Source organism: Amphiprion ocellaris, chromosome 8 (genome assembly GCF_022539595.1).
Source record: "Amphiprion ocellaris isolate individual 3 ecotype Okinawa chromosome 8, ASM2253959v1, whole genome shotgun sequence".
Lineage (NCBI taxonomy): Eukaryota > Metazoa > Chordata > Actinopteri > Pomacentridae > Amphiprion > Amphiprion ocellaris.
This window is the reverse complement of record NC_072773.1, coordinates 5,477,304-5,500,923: the sequence shown is the minus strand read 5'-3', so window position 1 is coordinate 5,500,923 and position 23,620 is coordinate 5,477,304. Positions and strand designations below refer to the sequence as shown.

The following is a 23,620-nucleotide window of genomic DNA, read 5'->3' as shown; positions in this document are numbered from 1 at the left end:
AACCCCAGTGTGAGGACACAGTTGAGCAGATTTTTTAACAGATTAATTATTCTTATGTGTATATCTAAAAGTAAAAAAGATATTGACATGGAATGAGAGCTTTTATTCCGGTGAGTGTGTTTCCAGTCGTGCCGGTTTTGAGGGGAATGTGCTCGGAGAACCTGGCAACCCAGCCCCGGACCGTTGCGGGGAGGATGAGCAGCGGCTAATGGCTGACTGGGAGTTTTGGATTAGCTAACGTTCTGCCACTTGTAAGCCACATACGTCGTCTTTTTTGTGTGTCCGTGTGTGTTGTGAAGCTGTTTGCGGTGGGAAACGTTCAGACGGTGTGTTTTATTTCCGCGTGGCGGGTCGTTGAATCTATTCTTGCCCTTTGCTAACACTGTTAGCCAGGTGATGCTAGCAGATTTGTAGCTTAGGTTACCAGTGTGTTTGCCGTTGCTAGGCCGGTGCTGTGGGTCCAGTTGTCGGCTAACGTTGGTTAGACGAGCCGGTACTTTGGCTAATCTTAACCGGACAAACGTACAGATTAACAAAGTGTCAAATTATGTCACTTAACATCTGAAATTCCAGCGTTAACTAGTCCTGAGAGGTTAGTTAATGGGTTAAATTCGGCTCGCTAATTAGAGAATACTCAACAGTCAGAACAGTGTGTTAATGCTGCTGCTCACGGCTCTGTGTATGCGGATATTAAAAGATTATTAATTTAAATAACTACACAGCATGCTAGTATTCTTATCCGACTTAGACAAAAAAAATGCAGAAATGTTATTTACACTGTTGTGATTGGAATGGATTTAGCCAATTGTGCACAATAGGTTTTTGAGCTGTTCATCTGGTGACACATTTGTAAGATAATCTACATTAGTCAGGCGTGGCTTTAAACGATCAAATAGTGTACAGACAGTTATTTCACTAGTGATCAATTTAAAATGCATTTTTTTTTTCATGACACATTCTTGATGGGTAGATCAATCCACGTTAGTCTGGTGTGGCTTTAAAGGATCAAATAATTTACACAGACACGCCTTTGACTAGTGAACATAAAGGGCCAATTTAAAATACATCAAATGACACATTTTTGATCGCTAACTCAATCCACCTTATTCAGGCGTGGCTTTAAAAGATCAAATAGTGTGGTCAGACAATCCATTGACCAGTGGCTATAAATAAAAGTCCACCTTAAAATGCAGCTTGTTTTTTTTCAAATGACACACTTTTAATCACTAAATGAATCCACATTAGTCAGGTGTGGCTAAATGAAATTGTAAATTAATCCACATTAAAGGACCAGAAAGTGTGGTCAGACAATGCTTTGACCAGCGGCTATAAAAATCCATCTTATAAATCAGATTTTTTTTTCAAATGACACATTATTGATCACTGAACTAGTAGCTGGATAGTTCAGTGACTAACACCTCTGACTTTAGGTGATTCAAATCCTGGTTGTTGTATCTACTCAGATGTAACTTGTTTGGATCAAATTGTCTGCTAAATGAACTTGTAACATTAATCCACATTAGTAATAGTGTGATCAGACAATCCTTCGACCAGTGGCTATAAAAGTCCACCTTAAAATGCAGCTTTATTCAACTGACATGATGCCAATGATGTAAGAATAATGCAGACAATTTGCCACATGCTGCTCTGGATGTCTGACAGTCTCCTTCAGGAACAGTTGGATGACATCAGCATCAGCAATTTCATCAAGTCTCTGTGTGGCAGATGTGTGATTTATTACTGACGTGTGATTTCTGGGCTGCATTCCAGTATCCATACTATATACTACGTCAGAAAAAGATTTTAGTCCAAATGTCCAAAAATATCCAGATGTCCTACTACATCTGGTTGGATTCTGACCAACAAATTCTCTGCACACATACATCACGGTGTTACACACGAGTAGAAATAAGCGTATGACACTGACAGCCCACAAAGAAACGACAGCTTACTTCACAGTACAGTTACAAGGCGTAGTATTATGATGTAGTGTGTTCCAGTATGACACAGTGTGTATTTCATGAGAGCAGCTATAGTACGTACATTCAGTACAAAGTTAAAGTATGACCACACTCTCAATCTATCCATGATTATTTCCAATATAGTGTGCATTTGTTTTATTCATGTCATCCACTCTGTTGTAGAGGTGCGGTGTGATTAAGGGACAAATATTTATTCTCCTGTTGTTAAAAAGAACAATTACAATTTAATGAATTAATGAAATATTACATGTATTTATATTTTTGTTCAGTGTTGGTTTACCCTTGTAAGTTCTAGCACCTGTTATGTTTCACTATAATATGTGGAAAAGTCTTACAGAGCTAACATGTACGAGGGGGTTGTTGAACTGCAGTACAGGTGTTAGTGACAAGAAAAGCTATATCACTTCCTGTTAGTTGCACTTCCTTGCTTGAGGCCAAAATATGCAGTGCGCTGACCGTCTACTTTGTATGTTACCAGTGTGAATCACTTGTTGCGTTTTCCCCTGCAGGTTCAGATGTGGGCATATCTGTTGGTGAACTGTTCCTGAAGCTGCACCTCAGACGGAGGACATCAGGAGCCTTAACAGTGACGGTCGGCCGCTGCTCAACATGTCCAAGAGCAAGAGCTCCGAGTCAGTCAAGGTGGTGGTCCGCTGTCGGCCCATGAATGAGAAGGAGCGGGCTGCAAAGTTTGAGAGGGTGGTCTCCGTCGACGTCAAACTGGGCCAAATTATTGTCAGGAACCCAAGGGACGCTTCAGCCAGCGAAGTCCCCAAAGTCTTCACATTTGATTCGGTCTATGACTGGAACTCCAAACAAATAGATCTCTATGATGAAACCTTCAGGCCTCTGGTCGATTCTGTTCTCCTTGGCTTCAACGGGACTATTTTTGCTTACGGCCAAACGGGAACAGGGAAAACGTACACTATGGAGGGAGTGAGGAATGATCCGGAGAGGAGAGGGGTGATTCCCAACTCCTTCGAGCACATCTTCACACACATTTCACGGTCCCAGAATCAGCAGTACCTGGTCAGAGCGTCTTATCTAGAGATTTACCAGGAAGAAATCAGAGACTTGCTCTCCAAGGATCAGGCACGTCGTCTGGAGCTCAGGGAGAGGCCTGACACCGGTGTGTATGTTAAAGACCTTTCATCTTTCGTCACCAAGAGTGTGCGGGAGATCGAGCATGTCATGAATGTGGGCAACCAGAATCGCTCCGTTGGTGCCACTAACATGAATGAACACAGCTCACGTTCCCACGCCATCTTTGTCATCACGGTGGAGTGCAGTGAGCTGGGTGTGGACGGGGAGAACCATATAAGAGTTGGCAAACTGAATCTGGTAGACTTAGCTGGCAGCGAAAGACAAACCAAGACTGGTGCTCAGGGGGAGAGGCTGAAAGAAGCCACAAAGATCAATCTGTCACTTTCTGCTCTGGGTAACGTCATATCAGCTCTGGTGGATGGCAGGAGCAGCCACATCCCGTACCGAGACTCAAAACTCACCCGTCTGCTGCAGGACTCTCTCGGGGGAAACGCTCGCACCGTCATGGTCGCCAACATCGGCCCGGCGTCCTACAACGTGGAGGAGACCCTGACGACGCTGCGCTACTCTAACAGGGCCAAAAACATCAAGAATAAACCACGGGTCAATGAGGACCCCAAGGATGCTCTGCTCAGGGAGTTTCAGGAGGAGATCGCGAGGCTGAAGGAGCAGCTGCAGAAACGCTCGGGAAAGAAGAAACGGAGGAGGCAGAAGAGGAGGGCCGGAGAGGGGAGCGACAGTGAGGATCTGGAAGATGGAGAGACGGAAGATGACGAGGAAGAGGGAGACGACAAAGGGGATTACTGGCGGGAGCAGCAGGAGAAGCTGGAGAGGGAGAGGAAGGCCATCATGGAGGATCACAGTCTGGTGGCTGAGGAGAAAACTCGGCTGTTGAAGGAGAAGGAGAAGAAAATGGAGGACTTGAGGAAAGAGCAGGAGGCTGGAGAGATGCTTGCAGCCAAAGTTAAGGTAAACAGATTTAAAGTCAGTATTTATTAGCGATAGACTGATTATTGGTCTGGCTGATATTTGGCATTTTTGTGATTATTCTCTGTATTTTTATTGGCCGATTATTGATAAATTAAATGTGCTACTTCAGGTCTGATGAAGCCTTCTCTCTCTGTCTGCCGTTACTTTCTGGTCTCGGAACTGTCTCCTAAGCAGAGAAAACAGAACAAGAAACACAGACCAGGAAGTTAGCTTCTCTCACAGTGACTAATGCTAATGCTAACGGCTAGTGGCTAAGTTGGAAAGCAGCCACAGATTAACCTGAAACAGAGTCTGGAAGACAATAATTCGTAAAGCTTTAAGATTTGGAACTTAGTGGACAATATAAGTGATAGAACAGTGAAATATTAAGGAAATATAGAAGAACAAGAACAAGTAGATCAGTCTCAGCTGATCCCACATCAGCAGAGGAGATCATTTCCTGTTTCTATTTTACATATTCAGTTATAGTCACCCTTGTTAATGAAGAAACTTAGTTACGAATAACAGGTTCTCTGGTATAACATGCTGCTAAAACATTACACTAAATGTATATTCGTTCCAAATATCAGTCATCTGCCTTTCTCGATAGCCAATAGTCTGCATCGGTATTCTATATCAGTTGATCTGTAGTATTTATCCTCCTAAACATGACAAATATGAACAGAAGGAACAGTGCAGACTCAACGTCTAAACACTGCTTTTCAGCTTTCACTGGAGTCATTTGCTTTTTTTTCCTCCCTCATATGACTTGAAGCTTCTCTTTTTCATCCGTTATTTTTGCTTCCCCCAGGCGATGGAGAGTAAACTCCTGGTAGGCGGGAAGAACATTGTGGATCACACCAATGAGCAGCAGAGAATGCTGGAACAGAAGAGGCAGGAAATCACAGAACAGGTATACAAAACATAACAAACACCCCAAAATGTCAAAAACATAATTCTAGGTTACAGAATGGCTGTTTTGAATGTCTGGAGCAATGTTTGCTAATGTGCCTAGCGGGCTGTAAGAGTTGAGCGACAATGTTTGAGACACTTCTTAAATCAACTGGTTGGGCGATAGAAAGTCGTTTTTCAGTCAAGAATGCATCATAAAGTGTTAAAAAGTCAATTTCGGCATTAAAAGTTTTTCTGAAAGTCACTGCTAGCTTCAATAGCATGGAATCAATGGCTTAATATTATTTTTTAATAGATTTTTTTTCTGCCATTTGTTCAGGTCACAATACAATGAATTATTGACCTATGCAGTTGAAAACTACTGTGTTAAGACCCAACCGATAGGTTCAGCTGGGTGTAACAAAAGCAGCCAGATGTGATTGGTTAGGTAAAGCAATTTGTTGCTGAGTGACAGAATTAACAAAAAACTCATCAAACAAAAGAAAACAGGGCTGGTGGATGTTGCTAAATCATCCATCAATCCATCCATTATCTATACAGTGCTTAATCCTTATTAGGGTCGCGGGGAAGCTGTGTATGCAATCACACTTGCATTCACACCAACGGCAATTTAGAATACTCAATTAACCTCAGCATATTTTTGGACTGTGGGAGGAAGCCAGAGTACCTGGAGAAAACCCACGCATGCACAGGGAGAACATGCAAACTCCATGCAGAAAGATCCCAGTAAGGCTGGGACTGGAACCGGGGATCTTCTAGCTGCAAGGCGAAAGTGCTAACCGCTACACCACTGTGCAGCCCATTGCTAAATCAAAGAACCAAATAAAACCAAACAAAGGCTAACAGAGTTCTTAAACTAGCTAAACAAAAACAACTAAACTTCTTAGCCAAACCTAAATACAGTAGAAACACCCACCACAAACAACAGAAGCTAATAGAAATGAGTGTCAAGTGCACATAAATAAATAAAACTGGTGCCTCAAAACACACATTCCCTAACAACACGACACACGAGTCACCACCTCTCAGTGGCTACATCACACACACACAGAACACAAGTAGCTTCTCACCAAATTAGTCAGCTGCTAGCAGAAGCTACAGTTTTCGCCAAGACAAGTATCTTCTCACCGAATTAACATCCGCTAACAGAAGCTCTGATTTCTGAGTAAATACCCCTCGGTGGCTATGGAACCCACATAACACACAAACGACAAAGAGGCACCAGGGCGAACTGATCATGTTAAATTCCAGCCACCCTGACTGAGAGTTGGGTTGAGGATTTATATGCTCTAGGTGTGATGATGGCTGCAGCCAGTTGGATGAAGGTGGAGGGAACTGGGAGGTGGCCCAATCAGACAGGCCGGGAGGCAGGGAGAACAAGGGCTGGAGTGCAGGTCTTCAGCTCCAGACTCATTAGCTGAGATGACTGGCAGCTGGGGTTCTGGAGAGGCTTTCAGATCAGCCATGGCTGGACCTACACAAGCCATCTCCCCATACAAAGGCCCAAAAAGAATCCACCCCAGGAACAAGACGGCTCACAATCACCAGTGGTTGTAACATACCGACAGAATGAATAAATGAAGATAGATTCATGTATTTCATGAAAAAGTGTTAAATTGCATTCTGTGGTGTCAAGTAAGTCAGTAAGTAGAGCTTCAGAATATTGTAAAGAGATTCCTTTTTATGCATTTTTTTTTTACATTTCGTAGGCTAAACAGAGTCAGTTATTTCAGAAAAAACAGATTAATCACAAATGAAACTGCCAGTTACAATCCAACACAAAAGGCTTCCCATCATCTGTTTGCTTTTCCAGTTGGACTGAGGCCCTTACAGGAACAATAATTCTCTCTGATTTTCCCACACCGTGCACACTGTTGTTCACACAGAGGGCTTCACAGCTGCCCCTGTCAGACGGCTGCTTTCTGCCCTGCAGTGACACCACATGTGATTTTTTTCGTATCACATGTTTTAATGGCAGTTTAAGCCAGTCTTGGATATTTTGGGTTGAATAATTGTGTAATCAATGCATCTGATCTGAGACTAGCTGTGTAGTTTGTGCACCAACATGGCAGCAGTCTGGAACAATCTTTGTTGTACAATTATGGAGTTGGGTTGATTAAAAACAAAAAATTATGAAATCCTTTATGAATTGCTTTGACAGTTACCCTCAGCCTTCCATTAGTTACTAAAGTAGATGCAACTTACCGATCACTACTGAAGAAATATCCTTGTGAATCGAGATTCGTCATGTCCAGTAGTACCCGTTATTACACAGCCTCCACAATCTAGGGCATTATTGTTTGACAGTGATCGTTTTTGACCATTTATTACATTTCTGTACCATGTGATGACCTCCCTCTCAGTCAGTCTGTGTAACTTCATTAGACACAGCACTGTGGTTTAAAGTTGTGAATAACTGTGTTTGTGTTGCGTTTCCAGAAACGACGGGAGCGAGAGATGCAGCAGCAGATGGAGAGTCGCGACGAAGAGACTCTGGAGCTGAAGGAGACATACAGTTCTCTGCAGCAGGAGGTCGACATCAAAAGCAAGAAGCTGAAGAAGGTAGTTGCTGGTTTTGGTGACTGCTGTCCTTCTTGTTGTCCAGAACACGTTGGCACAAGACACCGTTTTGTGCATGAAATCAGCCTACACTTGTAAAGATCGTATATACACTGCCTGTCCAAAAACAAAGTCTCCACCTGGATTTAACTAAGCAATAGGTTGTAGCCTTCCATTGGATAATTACTGCGGTGATGATTGTTTCAGCTGCAACAACTTATTTAACCTGAGCTGATGCAGTGAGGAGCTTCTCATTTCTTAAACAACCTGTTGGAAGACATGGTTGTGGTCATGGAAAAGATGTTAATCTGTTTCAGAAGGGTCAAATTATTGGCCTGCATCAAGCAAAGAAAACATCTAAGAAGATGAAACTACTGAAATCAGGATAAGAACCGTCCAATGCATTATTAAAACCTGAAGGATAGTGGTGAACCATCATCTCTGAGGAACAAATGTGGTCAGAACAAACTCTTAGATGATCACAGGAAATCAACAGTAGAACTCATGACTATCTTTAATAGTGAAAGTAAGAGCATTTCCACATGAACAATACGAAGGGAACCCAAAGGATTGGGACTAAACAGCTGTAGCTCTAAGAAAACCACTGATCAGTGAGACTAATCAGAAAAAAGGCTTCAGTTTGCTATGGAGCATAAAGATTGGACTCTGGAGGAATGGGAGAAGGTCATGTGATCTGATGAGTCCAGATTTACCCTGTTCCAGAGTGATGGGGGCATCAGGGTAAGAAGAGAGGCAGATGAAGTGATGAACTCATCATGTCTAGTGTCTACCAGCCTGTGGGGTTTAGGGTTATGATCTGGGGTTAGTCAGGTTCAGCAGCATTATGTTCCCAAAGAATGAGGTCAGCTGACTACCTGAAGATACTGAATGACCAGGTCTTTCCATCAGTGGAGTTTTTCTTCCCTGATGACATGGACATGTTCCAAGATGACGATGCCAGGATTCATGGGGCTCACGTTGAGAATGAGTGGATCGGGGAGCACGAGACGTCATTTTCTTTCTTTTAAAGTTATTATTTCAGCCATTTTTGGCTTTATGTGACAGGTTTAGTCAAGAGTCAGACAGGAAAGTCAGGGGAAGACCTGCAGAAAGGGCTGTGAGCTGGATTCAAACCCAGGCTGCTGCAGCGGGGATTATAGCCTCTGTTTATGAGTCACCCGCTCAACCAGGTGAGCTATCTGGGCATTTGAGACGTCATTTTCACACCTAGATTGTCCTCCACAGAGTCCAGACCTCAGCCACACTGAGAATCTTTGGGATGTTCTGGAGAAGACTTTGTCTGACTCTACCATCATCAATATAAGATCTTGGTAGAAAATTAATGCATCGCTGGACAGAAATAAATGCTGCGACATTGCAGAAGCTTATTGAAATGATGCCACGGTGAATGTATGTCGTTATCAGAGCTAAAGGTGGTCCAATGAAATATTAGAGTGTGCGACTTTTTTTTTTGGACAGGCAGTGTATTATGGTTGTCTTGAGTTTCCAATGACTCCTACAATGCAGAGTTTTCTCTGACAGAGTGAGTGAATCTTTGCATCCAAAAAAAAACATGCATTTTGTTTCTTGCATAGATTAATTATAAATCTTCTGGAAATATGACAAAATCTTCTGGGTCAAAAATGTACATACAGCAATGCCAGTACTCTTACATGTTAGGAAATAACCATGCACTTCACAGTATTTTCAAAGTTTTCTTTTGCACTCAGATAACTGCTGTCTTTTAAAGTAGCAAGGGAAAAAAAATGTTAACCGGTTGACCATTTTCATGTATCTTTGACTCCTCTTGACAGAACTGGTGCTGTTCAACTGAATTTGTTGTCTTCTAGACAGATTTATTTCCTCGGCACCGTCTACAGGTTCTTGATGGGGTTTACGTCAGAATTCTGGTCTAAAACCTTCATTCTAGCCTGATTTAGAAAGGAAGTGGGAGGAATTTTCCTCAGGTGCATTTTGGATTTAATGACTTAATAATTAGCTTAGAAGAGTATTTTAGTAATGCTTCTTACCTCATCATCAATTGACTAACATTAGCAGAGCAGGGTTTATATACTCTGAGTACTGCTGTCAGTATAAGCTGATAGTTTGCAAACCTCCGACACACAGTACTTGAAGCTTTGTGTGTCAGATAATAAAATATCTTGTCAGTAAGTAGGTCAGGTACTATTTTAAGGCAGGTGAGAATACATCATTGGCTCTGTTGTTCTATTTGGGTATTATTCCTCGTGACAGCCAGGTGTTTCAGCCAAATACTCTGAAAGTCCTTTTTTGTCACGGTGGCCCTGATTTCATCTCTCCCTCTCTGTCCTCTAGCTGTTTGCCAAACTGCAGGCGGTGAAGGAAGAAATCCATGACCTCCAGGAGGCTCACATAAACGACCGGCAGGACCTGGAACAAACCCAGAACGAGCTCACCAGGGACCTCAAACTCAAGTATGGAGCCTGAATATCACTCTGTTGACCTGATGGAAAGACTCTGATCAATACCGTCAAGACAGTAGATGTGTAAATTTAACACTTTGACATACCAAGTCGAGGATGTGCTACACTGAAAGAGTATAACATAATGCTTAGTTGCACTGTTGCGTTCTTATGCCACGGCTAGACTAAATGCCAAATATATGTGGACCGTTTCATCTTTTTACCGTTTGCACCTGCAGCACACTCTTTCGTTTTGGGATTGTTGTGTTTTTGGTTTCTAGACCCAACACAGGCCTGTGAAACTTGTGTAATATGGGTAAGCGTCTTTAAGTGTTTTGAAAAGCACTATGCAAATAAAATGTATTATTATTATTATTATTATTATTATTATTATTATTATTAGCTTGCATCTACAAACAACTGGTAAATAAATACCAACACGGTGACCAAGACTCTTAAGTAGAAGCTCTGTTTGGTACAGAGTAGGTATTTCTTGCATACTGGTCGTTTAAGTTTTAGAAATAGATACTTTCTGTGTAAAAGCACTGTTCATACCCCGCATAAACAGTATAAATAGTAGTATTTTTGCATTTGCACACACCAGAGGGCTGTACTATGAAGAAAGTTTGACTTCCAGGCTTTCTACAGTCTTAGTCAGAGTTAGCAGGTATCATAAAAGTGGTTTTCAACTTCCAGCTTTTGTTCAGACTTCATGCTTCAGACTCTGTTCACTCAAAAGGAGGCGTTTAACACTTCATATGACTCTTCTGCACAAAATGAGTCGATTGTGTTAAGCTGTTTCAGTTGACAGATTGTTTTAATGTAGAGCTATGATGACGAAACAGTAAAAAGCGCTGCTACTACATGTAATGCTAGACAGGAAGTGGTAGGAAACCTTTAAACGTGTGTAATGTTTTTACCGGTCAGTGCAGCCGCTTATTTCTAACGACTGCAGACTAAAGTTGTTAAACTTTAAACTTCACATATGTAAACACGATATTGTATTGAAGTGCGTTTAGTTCTGACACTGTCCCATAATGAAGGATATCACTTTAATTTGTGGCCAAATCAAAGTGAAATGAATGTTACTGATTGAATATTCTCTGTAATCAATACTAAAAGTAAATAATTTTCTGATGGGTGTTCTATCAGCTGCAGTACCAGTAGTGTAAACGGACTTGGTAGCAAATCAGGACCACACTTAACATATTTATACGATTTCTGTATCCCCAAATACATGAGGGGTTGCCATGGCAACACGGTGCATACAGTATGTGATACTGTAACTACACGGCTTCATTCAGTGATTTTAGTAACTTACAGCTCAACAAGTTTACAGATAAAACATTTTCCCTCAGCTGAGAATCTGTACTGATCATAAATAATTGTCAGGAAATGCTTTGTTTAACTGGAGACGCTTATTACAGCGGATTTAAATCAGAAACTCTGAACAGAACCTGCATCTGTTACCATGGAAATGTGACAGGTTAAAAGAGAGCCACCTTGGTGATACTGAAGACTTTCAGCTCAACATACCTCACAAACCCACTAATCTCGCTTCGTAGTGCAGAACTCTAGTGTGGCCAGTTTTATTGATTATAGTGAAGATGAGCCACATACGTTATGCATTCAGTGTAGCAACAGATTTAGGATCATCAGTTCCTCTTTATTATACTTACAAGGAACTGTTAAATAATGTGAAAAAAATTAGGCCACTTATTTCTAAGTCTGTCTCAAACCAGACGGCTTTCTTCTTTATTAAAACAAAACAGGAAACGTTTGTATTATTTGTATGTTTTCTACCTAATCTGAGCTGGCTTCGTCCTGTTATTGTTCTAATCTGTTATGTGTTTATCTTTCAGGCATCTGATCATCGAAAATTTCATTCCTTTAGAGGAAAAGAACAAAATAGTCAACAGGGCTTTCATCGATGAGGAGGACGAGTACTGGAAAATGAAGCCAATCACGCGCATAGAGGAGTAAGTTAGACGATATTCAGAATGTTACTTTTGGTTTCAACTTGAACATGCATGAGTAGATCTTTTCAAAATGTTGATGTGGAGCTTGTATAATAGATGAAGTATTTATGAAATGGAATGTTTACAGGTAAAAAGTGTGCCGCTATTGCACTTGTTTGATTTCAGTTTGGCTTCCCTCGTTAGCAAACACTTTGTGGAGGGCAAAGTTGTGTTTACATGTGTGGCTGTAGGTAGCAGTGCAAATCACATTCATTCTTTTTCGATTTGGGCAAAGTTTTTAAGCTAGATTGCAGGATGTTTAGATATAAATGAAGGTCTGCTGCAAACACAAGGCTGATGCCATCGCAGAGTACATCTCTGCATTTTCACAGTATGGATGAGTTTCTAATTAGGTTTCTGTGTCAACACGCCGGCGCTAACAGACCAGCAGCGATATATTTGATGTTAATCACCTATAATTGGTTTGCCAGAGTTGTGGGGGAGAATAAATCTGGCAGGAAAACATCTCATAATTCTCTCTGACAATTACCCCATCACTGTTTTGAGGGAACACCATCAGTGCATCCTGTTTTAGCCCCGCCCAAGACGATTCTGATTCGTGTAAAGAAATACGAACACACCACAGCTTTGTTTTGTCAGACGATTTTATACTAAGAAGGGCGTTCACATTTTAGATGCAGTTTCAGATCTGTGTGTCTATCCAGACTTGTAACAGAATAACCACACGTTTAATGCATTTTTTTCAAATTTTAGAATTCAGTTAAAAACAAAAGCCTGTCACCATGTCACCAAACAGCACAGTGACTACTGTAACCCTATAAATAGGCCGACTGACTGATTACAAGTTTGTAGACACCTGTGATGCTAATTAGAGGACACACCTTGATTGAACATGTCCCTATGGTAACATTATTTTCAGTCTTTTGTAGGGGTACCATCATTTTTGTCCAGGCCTGTTTCATGAGTTTATTTGTTTAAATAATTCTGTTGAACCACGATTCAAAAGCTATGTCTGATTTTCACTGGTTAATTTTCATAGAATTTTTATTTATTATTACTTTTGTCAGATTCAAATTATTTCTGTGACCATTGTGGGTTTTTCTTTCATTAACCGAGGGGTACCAACTATTTTGTCCACATGTGTACATTGTAGGTTTATGTTTGGAACAAAGAAACAGCTTGTTGCTTTATTGTGTGATACTCTAATCAAACAGAACATTTTCCCATGATGCCGTGTCATTTACCGCCTCCCTGTCTGTGTTTCTGCTTCAGCGACCATCAGATGATGACCAGGCCTCTGTCTGCGGTCGGCTACAGGAGGCCTCTCAGTCATCATGCACGCATGGCCATGATACTGAGGCCTGACGTGAGATATAAAGTAAGCTGCACTTCTTCCTCCCCTTATCACTGATACATAAGTCCACAACTGTATATATATATATATATATATATACACATACATATATGTGTGTGTGTGTGTATATATATATATATATATATATATATATATATATATATATATATATATATATATATATATATATATATATACACACACATATATGTATGTGTATATATATGTATTGTATGTATGTGTATATGTATGTGTATATGTTCCCTACAGTGTGCATGAACAGCACAGTTGTACCAATTCTGCATTCTTCATCTGCATCCTGTTTCACAATTTTCAGCACAAAAGTTGAGCTTAGATGCCTCGTGACAGAAAATACGAAACCAAACAAGTCAGACTTAGCAGTACAATTGTTGTAAGTGAATTTAGTGTAGTCTGAAGGATTAGAACAACATAGTATGAGACGAGTAAGTGAAGCATAATATCTGACAATTTGTGAGTTCTATGATTATAGTAGATGGCACACACCCTCCAGCTTTATACCACACAAAGCTTCAAAAACTAAAAAATTACAATCATTAATTTACACGCCTAAGCTAATTTTGATCCCACTTTCAAACATCATAAAATAGATTATCTGAACCTCTGAATTCCTGTTATTTGCATTGCTTATCTACATCATGGGTGTCAAACTTATGGCAGTCCGGCCTGTGGAATGACTTTGTAAAGTGTAAAAATTGCAGAGAAGACGTCAACTGCAAATTGTAAATTTGTAAAACTGTAAATTTTAAATAATTTCTGGACTTTGACAAGTTGTTTTGATCACTTAGTAAAATTCGATATTGTTCAGTTCCAAATCAAATCAAAATCAAAATATACTTTATTAGTCCTTGAGGAGTTCCAGATACCTGAGACTGAATGTTTTGTTCCTTTGTAGACACTCTGATCTGTAAGTTGTAATGTGTAAATGATAAATTGAGGCATAGTATTGTCGAAATTTTATTTATTTTTCTTAAGATTTTTCAGTTTGTTGATAATGTTTTGTAAAAAGATAGTTCATTAAATGTGAACATTTTCAGAATGTGCTATTTGCACTAAAACAAAGGGAAACATTTGGAGTTGTGGTTATTTATGGGTTATTATGCTGTGATTTTAGTGGTGCGACAGACTTGACATTGAATTGTTCTGTATGTGGCCCCTGAGCTAAAATGGGTTCGACACCCCTGTTGTACATAAACAGGAAGGGTATCGCAAGACAGAGAAATTGTCACTGACTGCTGCCAACTTAAGAACATTTATGTGTTCTGGTGCTTCTTACAGCAGATTTAATCCCAAACTCTGAATAAAACCTTCTCTGTAGCTGGTTGGCAGTGTAGCATCAGTTACCATGGTGACCTAGCTGTGCAGCGTTAGTTACCATGGTGATCTGGCAGGTTCAAGAGATCCAAGCTTTGGATTTACTCAGCATACATTGCTAACCCATTAATCTCACTTCATAATACACCTCTGTGGGATCTCCCATATTGTTAAATCAGTCTAACTAATATATATTTTTAGATCAAATAATATAAACAGATTTTACCACCTGGTGGAGAACCAAAAAGACTACAGAATACAGATCACATGTTAGTATCAAGTGTAAATAGGGCCTAAAAAAGTGAATGCACACTTTCCAGCTGTGTGTAAGCGCATCATAGTGAAGATTATCAAACACAAAAATTCTGTATTGATCAACAATTATTAAATGCTGCATGGGAATTCAGAATTCACATATTGTGCCAAACATTTTCCAGTCACACTGATAGTGACGCAGTATTTTCATGCATTTTGATATTTAGTCATCAGCATTTTCATACTATCCTTCATTGCCAACACATAAAATAACTTTCCTTTGCACTCTGTGTTGCTGTTATTGCATTTGGTTATTAATGTACAATTAATTTATTAAAGGTGAAGGCGGACTTGGACTGCTTGTTTTTTGTTTGTTAACCAAGTCTTTTAGGCACTATGGGTTTTTAGGTTATTTATTTATCAAACAATACATAATAGATAGGAGATAGAGTATGATTATGTTGCAGATTATTTACTTCATAAAATGCCACAAAATTATGAAGAAATGTTAAGATATTTGATTTATTGTTATTTTTGACCTATAAAACAGTAAATCATCCCATTTTAGAGCCTTGATTCATCAGTTTTTTAAAACTTTTTTTCCTGTAAAGATGACTGAAGAGCTTGTTCAAAACACAAAATTATCCAAATAATTGAGTAGACTGATGGCAGATCTTCACAGTTGAGGCAAAGTTATCAGTCGTGAAAATTGTTTCATTCACTGTTATGTTTTTGTAGTTATTTAGAGTATGTGACGAGTTGGACATTTTTTTACTTGTCAGAAAATGTCACAATCGTGAAGAAATGGCATTTGTGATGGAACTATTTGCTTGTTGTGTGAGATATTTGATTTATTATTATATTTTACCTATAAAACCAGTAAATTGTCGTCTTTTAGAGGCTTGACTCAACAAATTTGTGACTTTTTTCTGTATAAATGACTTAAAAGAGTCTTCAAAACTCATTATTATCAAAATATGATTGCACAATTTCATAGTTGAGACAAAAACTATCAATCATGAGAACTGCTTCATTCACTGTTGTGTTTTTTTTAGTTATTTATAGAATATGTGACAAGTTGAACATTTTTTTACTCCATAACATGCCACTGCACAAACTGTACGAACATGTGACCTATTCTTTCTCATAATGTTGTTATTCTGTACACTGCTGGACCTGGACCTTGTGTTTTTAACATGTTTTAATGGTGATAGACTGAACTGACTTTGACTGACTTGGCTCCTCCAGGCTGAAAACATCCTGATGCTGGACATGGACCTGCCTGCTCGGACCACCAAAGAGTACCAGGAGCCGGTTATCGCCCCAAAGGTGGCGGCAGCTCTGGAGGACGCTCTGAGGGACGAGGACGAGATCCAGGTAGACGCCTCTGGCTTCCACAGCGGCTCTGGATCTTCACCGTACGCCAGTGCCAGCAGCAGCCTCAAGAAACCAAAGTCTGGGTAAGACTGTCGCCCGTGGCTCTTTTTTCAGCCGTCAGGAACAAAAGTTATATTTAAGTGAAATACAAGGGTAATTCAAAAAGTTCTCAGCCTTAACTTCCACTTTGGGGCATAACTGTATCGTATATCTATATATATTAACAGATGGAAATTAGCCTAGTGCTAAATCTGACGTATTTGCTGCAACCTTGTGTATTATGAGGTTGTATGTTCATTAATATACACTGTCCCATCCAAATAAATAAAATTTTAAAAAAATAATGAATAAAAAGTAAAGCTTATATCACTGTCCACGAAAACTTAAATGTGCAAATAAATTAAAGAAAAAATAGAATAAAGCTTCAATCTGGCTGCTGTTACTCCAGGAATATGCATTGGTCCACACAGCAGCAGGTGGCAGAAGCAGATAAATGTGGCTTTAAACTGCATGAACTTTATTCATCGACCTGAACCGTCTGACTTGTATCTGTTTTCTAAACGTGCCGTTTTGAGGGTGATGATGCTGTTGAGGAGAATCTGGAGGCTCAAGCTCAATTCACCAATAGGACTTTATTTATATAGCACTGTACATATATTAATTACACCTAAAATGAATATTCTAAGCCTTTTTCTTGTGTTAATTTTGATGCTTTTTGCTTTATAGCTCATGAAAAATGAGAGGTCCAGTATCTCAAAGATTAATAATTAGCTCAATTCATCACTCAGACTTTATTTATAGCATTTATTGTACAAAATGGCTGGCTGGTTGGTTAGTTGGTTGGTTGGTTGGTTGGCTGGCTGGCTGGCTGGCTGGCTGGCTGGCTGGCTGGCTGGCTGGCTGGCTGGCTGGCTGGCTGGCTGGCTGGCTGGCTGGCTGGCTGGTTGGTTGGTTGGTTGGTGACGGAGGAAATCTTCAAAAAATGCATCACAGAAATCACGGCAACATAGAATGTGGCCATTTGATACAGATTTATCCACAAACAAAATGACCTTGTGCTGAGCACAGGAGTGTGTTATGCATATGTACGGATACCAAATCGCGTGACCTAAATATGTAGCAGGTGGTGGGAATTGATGGGACTCAGAAACACCCCCACAATTTAATCAATTGTTCCTTGTATCATTTCTGATGGATAAATCCTGATAAGACTGCAGTGGTGGATTTGTAGCAGGATCACAATCATGTGATCGTCAGCAGGCAGCTGATGTAGTGTTCACTTGTTGTCATAGTTACAGTGATGCTGTGCTGCTATCTCACAATGATACAGGAATCTTGAACAAATCCGTGGATCCAGACTATAAGCTGCATCACTGCCAAAATCTAATCACTTGGTCCTTGTTTCATTTCTGACCTTCCCTGAAAATTTCATCCAAATCAGTTGGTCCGTTTTTGAGTAATGTTGCTAACAGACAAACAGACAGACAGACAAACGTACGGCGATTGTCATATAACTGCACTGTTCCTTGGCAGATTAGTAATAATACTCAGCAAATAATAAATGACACATTGAGTCGATTAAAATATGTATACAAGTGGATCAATAGAGAAATCAATAAATATAATTAGTTCTAAGGAGAAAGATGAATTAAAAAAAGTCAATCAAATTTATGTGTAAATAGAGAAATCAATAAAGAAAATTAGTTCTGAGCCAGTCTACAAAGAAAGATCTTTAATATGTGACCTTGAGAGAACAAAACGTGAACATCAGTGGACCAAATGCATCCAAGTTAATGTTGAAAAATACTCTGGTGTGATGTTTTCCAGTGAGAGAACTTTTTGAAGTGTCCTCGTAGTTCATGCTGTGGTTTAGCTGGTGCTTCTTATATTACCTGCATTTGGATGTGAATTTGCTTCACCCTCTACTCTTGTGTTTCGTCCTTCAGTCGACCCAGAACTGGCAAGAAGTCGAGCACCCCGACGTCTCCGTTCAGCCCCTCCAGTCCAGGATCCCCTCTTTACCCACAATCCCGCGGCCTGGTGCCCAAGTAACAGGTCCTACCACTACTAGCTAATCACTACCACCTCTTGTGCACCTTTTCCACTTACGGGACCCGACTTAAGAGAGGATGGGTTTAGTTTTTAAGAGACCTTTTAGGACTTAATGCTGCTTTGTTAGGTTTTGAACTGTAACCGCACCACTGTTAACTGTACAACAGCAGCCACGCATGAAGCCTCACGTCACTGCTAAAACCTTCCCCTCGCATTCGGCCCAATGTCAGTAATGTCTTAGATAAACGTCACGATGTTCTTAATGTACAGAGACACAGTGGAGGTGGGTTTGGACTGCAGTATCCTCAATGCACTACTCCGTATCTTCCCACATGTGCTGGGTGTCTTCTCTCTTACTGTGGACATGTGATGTGGTGTAGTGGGGTAAAGACACATGGACTAGACATCTCTGCTGCAGTTGTCACTAACAGACTGCGTGTGTGTGTGTGTGTGTGTGTGTGTGTGTGTGTGTGTGTGTGTGTGTGTGCGTGTGTGTTAATGTATGTGTCTCGGCATCACTGCCTGAATATAGAATTTTAATGTCAAAATGCGCTGTTTTTGGATTTCAGTCGTCGGTGTTCTGATGTTGTTAGATTGCAGCTTTACGTTTGTGTGTGGCTGTGTGTCGGCTTCTGTCTTAAAGGAATAGTTCCACATTTTGGGAAATATGCTTATTAGCTGTGTGGCAGAAAGTCAAATTATAACTGTATCTCAAATAATTAGAATATTATGGAAACGTCTTCAGAAGTGAATGCAAAAAGGTAAACTGCCATACATTCATGCTGAATACGAACAGGAGCTAGCCTAGCTTAGCATTGAGACTGTCTACGCCCATCGGCCTCCAAATTCATTATCAATACATCTCGTTTGCACAATTTGTACATAAAAGAAAGGTATAAACATGTTTTGGGTGATGCTCAGATCAGACATTTCAATTACTTCCAACTTTACAATAAGTACAAGTTCACTTTCACAATTATAATATCCTGAAAAGGGCTTTCTTTCCCATAATTTAATCCAAAAAGGTAAACTTTCATATATTAATTGCACATAAATTTATTATTTCAAGCCCTTTCTTGTGTTAATTCTGATTATCAGAAGTCCAGTGTCTTAAATTTTAGCAATTTGCTCTAAATAAAATTTTCTCTCTAATATTTTGAGACACTGGATTTCTGATTTTTCATGAGCTATAAGCCACAATAATCAAAGTTAAAACAAGATAAATTTTGAAATCTGTCACTTTACATGTAATTAATATAGAATATATTGATGGGAACCTTTTTGAATTAAGTCAAGAAAAAAAAAGTTTTTTCACAATATTCTAAATATTTAAGATGCATTTGTGCTAAATTTAAACCCAGAGGTTATTTGTTTGGCTCACGGCGGCAACAGGAGCCAATAAATATGGCCACTGTGCAACCTTCGAAACACCTAGAAACTGTTTTTACATTTCTTTTAGGCACGAATTGAGCAAATTAGATCCAGCCAGAGGCAGGCTTCCCTCCTGCTGAGTCTTAATCCTCCTGTTGTCCTCATTTACAAGCACCAAAAATTATTGTTTCCTTGAATGAAAAAAAATCCCAAAATTCGGCAAAAAAAATCGACAAATTTCTGAAAATTTGTAAAACCTTCAGGAAGAAAATTCCAATAATTCCTTAAAAATTTCCCTTAAAACTTTTATTTTTAAAAAATCCCCCAAATTTGGCAAGAAAGTTCTTGTAAATATTTTCAAAAAAAATGAGTAGAAATCTTCCAAAAAAATCCTAAAAATATCTAAAGTGATTCCATATATATCAGTAAAACTTCTAATATTTTCTTTAAGAACATTCACATAAAAATCAACCAAAATCCAGCAAATTTCGCTGGATTTTGGTTGATTTTTTTGTGACTGTTTTTAAGAAACATTTTTAACAATTCTTTTTTTCCACCAAAAAATGTTCAAAGATTTCTCAAAAATGTTGAAAATGTGGACATCAGAAGTCTGTGAATTTTATTTTTTTTTTCACCACATTTTCAAACTTTAAAACAGGATGACACGAGGGTTAATGCTAAGCTACACCATCTCCTGTTAGCCTCGGCATACAAATATAGATTCACAGATGCGCAAAATTTCCTCAAATGGCGAAACTATTCTTGTCTGTGTATGATTGTAAATGTGCAGGCCGGAAAGCACAGCACACTGCAGACTCGGCCTCTCGCTGTAATCAGTAGATGCTGTTCTTCCTTTCGGGCACAAGACGAGGCGATAGGTGGGGAACGACGGGAGAGAGCTGGACTCATTCACATAAAAAACCCCGCTGTGGACGCGTTCTGGGAAATTTAAAAACCGTCCCAGAACGTGCCTCAGTTTCATCAGGTGACTCAGAAGGTGCCTTAACCTGTGTCCTCATCCTCTGCTTTTACATTTCAAGTGTACCTCATCCGCTCTTTCACTGATTCCACCATCAGGGAAAATGTCCATGACTGTCAGAGTGCACTCAGGAGGTGGAGAGGCAGAGCATTCGGACTCAGCATTCAGACGCTCCCAGGTTTGAATAAGGGCCACTGCAGAGGGAGCAAACGAAGGGCGATGTGTTCCCCTTCCCTTTTTAAAACATTTTTTTACCTCATCTGACTTTGCATTGATCTGAGTGGCCCTTAGAAAGAACTGGATGGTCTCGCAGAACACTAAAACCCCTGGAGAGCAAAACTGAGCTCATTACAGTAGGGATCGACTGATGTGTTTTTAAAAAAAATGTTATGGGGCCAATACTTTTAGAGCTGATTACTGGTGATCAAGAAAGACCGATAGCTGATATTTGGAAACAATATACGTTAAATGTAATGTTTTAACAGCATTTGACAGCAGAGAACTCAATTAGGCTTCTTCATTAATTAGGGCGACTATAACAGAAATAGGAGTGATTAAATTAGGACGCTCTCTGTTTATGTGGGATCAACTGAGATTAATGAGTTTTTCTCCTACAGTTCTTCTCCACTTTCTGAATATTTCACAGTTTTATCCCTTTTTTGTCCACTAAGGTCCAGATCTTAAATTAATTATTGTTTTCCAGATTCTGTTTCAGGTTAATCTGTGGCTGCCTTCTAATTCAGCCGCTAGCTGTTAGCATAGTCTTAGCCACTGTCAGAAAAGCTAATTTCCTGATTTGTACCTCCACTAAAGAAATGTGTCTGTCATTTAGAGCAGATTGTTCATCTTACTTTAGGAAGGTGTGAGGATGCTCCAGACAGGCTAAGAGGAACCTGTTATGGATAGCCGTAGCCTGGGCTTAGATAGCAATAATCGAAAAGAATTCAAATATCAGCCTCGATCTCTGCGTAAAACCACAAATATCAACCTTGCAGCTTCTGTCCTTCATTTTCTTTCAATGTTTATCACTTTTATTGTCCACTAAGGTCCAGATCTTAAATTAATCATTGTTTTCCAGATTCTGTTTCAGGTTAATCTGTGGCTATCTTCTAACTTAGCCGCTAGCCATTAGCATAGTCTTAGTCACTGTCAGAGAAGCAGAGCAGATTGGTAAAGTTAATCTTACTTCAGGAAGATGTTTTGGTGCTCCAGACAGGCTAAGAGGAACAGGAGACCTGTTAGCGACAGAATTAGCCCGAGCTTAGAGGGAATAATTGAAAAATAAAGTCAAATATCGGCCTTAAACTCTTTTTAAAACCACAGATATCAACTTCATGGCTGCTGTTGTTCACTATTTTCCTACACTGTTATATCACTTTTATTTCCCACTAAGGTTCATATCTGACGGTTAGCGTAGCCACTGTGGGAGAAGCTAATTTCCTGGTTTGTGTTTCTTGTTCAGACATTTCTGAGACCACAGAGTGAAACAGACATAGAGATGAGGCTTCATCAGACCTGAAGTAGAGCATTTAATTCATTAATGGTCGGCCAGTAAAAATACAGATGATCAGGAAAAACACCAAATATCGGTCACGATAATCGGTCTATCCCTACTTTACCGTACTGTGGTGGATGGATGTGAACATGCCAAACCATTCCACGCCTCCAGGTGGATAATATGCAGTTCTAAACTCCGTGTTTCAGCCTGCTGCTCTCGGTTCCCCGTCCTCTAAACTGTGATCGGGGCTTGCTGTCCGCTCGCTGCTACTGTGCAGGGTTTTCCCAACCCTTGTGACATTTCAACAAGCCTGGGTCAAACGGCATTAGAAATCCGAGATCCGTCAACATGTCTCGGTAGCAAAGTGTTGGTTTTTTTTAAAGGATCTGTGCTGTTTGACTCATGTCTATGTATTTAGATATGTAACAAAAACTTGTTGATAGGCAATCCTCTGTCACTTTTGCAGATGTAAAAAAAACTAATTTGGGTTTCCATATTGAAAAAAATCTAACTTATTATTACAATCTTTTGTTTTTTATATATATATATACAGATGTAGATATAATTTTCTATCATTTTTTTCTTTAAAATAGATTATTTTTTTGAGCGCTGTATTTAATGTCAAATTTTATTTTATTTTTTGCATCATACATGTCGTATACGTCTTTTTGTATTCAGCAAGGTACAGGCTTTTTTCACGTTAGCATGGAAGATTAAACTTGGGGGTCACTTCGATGTGGGGAACATAGTGGAGATCGATTCTCATCACATTTAGCCTCGTAAACACAAACATAATCCTTAGAATAAGACCTGATTGTTGTCGCTGACATTGCATCGCTGTTAACCCGCCGCATGATTTTAGCACGCTTGAGTAACATGTTTGGTTGTGCGAGTATTCATCCGTCATAGGAATTTGGTGAACAAAATGTGAACGTCTTAATTTATCTGAATGCTTTTACATCCATATCCCTGAGTTACATCACTGGATCCAAACTCCGAGACTTTTCGTGACCAAATTAATGTGCTGTTTTTTTGTTTTATAGCCAAATGATGATTCTGCTGGTGCGATGTCTTTTACCTGTTTAGTTTATTTTCATTATTAAAGACGATTCAATGGGTAAATTATAGTATGTTTTGTCTGTTTTTTTTAGGTGTATTTAAGAATGATGTACGATCATGTAACATTGTGAAAAAAAGTTTATACTACCATTCAAAGGTTCGGGGTCACTTAAAAATGTCCTCATTTTTGAAAGAGAAGCAGTTTTTTTCAATGAAGATAACAATAAATTACTCAGAAATCCAGTGTAGACATTGTTCATGTGGTAAATGACTATTGTAGCTGGAAACTCCTGTGTTCTAATGCTACATTGTGTTAGCTAATGGTGTTGAAAGGATCATTGATGATTAGAAAACCCTTGTGCAGTTATGTTAGCACATGGATAAAAGTGTGGTGACCCCAAACTTTTGAACGGTAATGTATTCTATCTTATTCTCT

At 39.5% G+C, this 23,620-nt stretch overlaps 1 protein-coding gene across 2 annotated transcripts; it reads left to right on the top strand.

Annotated features, from left to right (window-relative positions):
• The first annotated feature begins 5 nt into the window (after positions 1-5).
• Positions 6-23,247, top strand: kif3b (kinesin family member 3B). 2 transcript variants are annotated; one of them, XM_023276313.3, is made up of 9 exons: positions 6-251; positions 2,492-3,995; positions 4,807-4,908; positions 7,347-7,469; positions 9,801-9,919; positions 11,770-11,886; positions 13,159-13,264; positions 16,097-16,308; positions 18,172-23,247. In XM_023276313.3, the coding sequence occupies exons 2-9, from the start codon at positions 2,592-2,594 to the stop codon at positions 18,275-18,277; spliced, it is 2,289 nt and encodes a 762-aa protein (XP_023132081.2). In that variant the 5' UTR covers positions 6-251; positions 2,492-2,591; the 3' UTR covers positions 18,278-23,247. The 2 variants fall into 2 exon arrangements, with proteins under 2 accessions (XP_023132081.2, XP_054868906.1); XM_055012931.1 differs by having other exon boundaries at positions 6-326.
• The last annotated feature ends 373 nt before the right edge of the window (positions 23,248-23,620 follow it).

Coding starts and splice junctions, on each gene's coding strand:
- kif3b (XM_023276313.3), top strand. CDS start 2,592: ATGTCCAAGAGCAAGAGCTCCGAGTCAGTCAAGGTGGTGGTCCGCTGT. Junction 3,996..4,806: donor TGCTTGCAGCCAAAGTTAAG/GTAAACAGATTT, acceptor TGCTTCCCCCAG/GCGATGGAGAGTAAACTCCT. Junction 7,470..9,800: donor AAAGCAAGAAGCTGAAGAAG/GTAGTTGCTGGT, acceptor TCTGTCCTCTAG/CTGTTTGCCAAACTGCAGGC.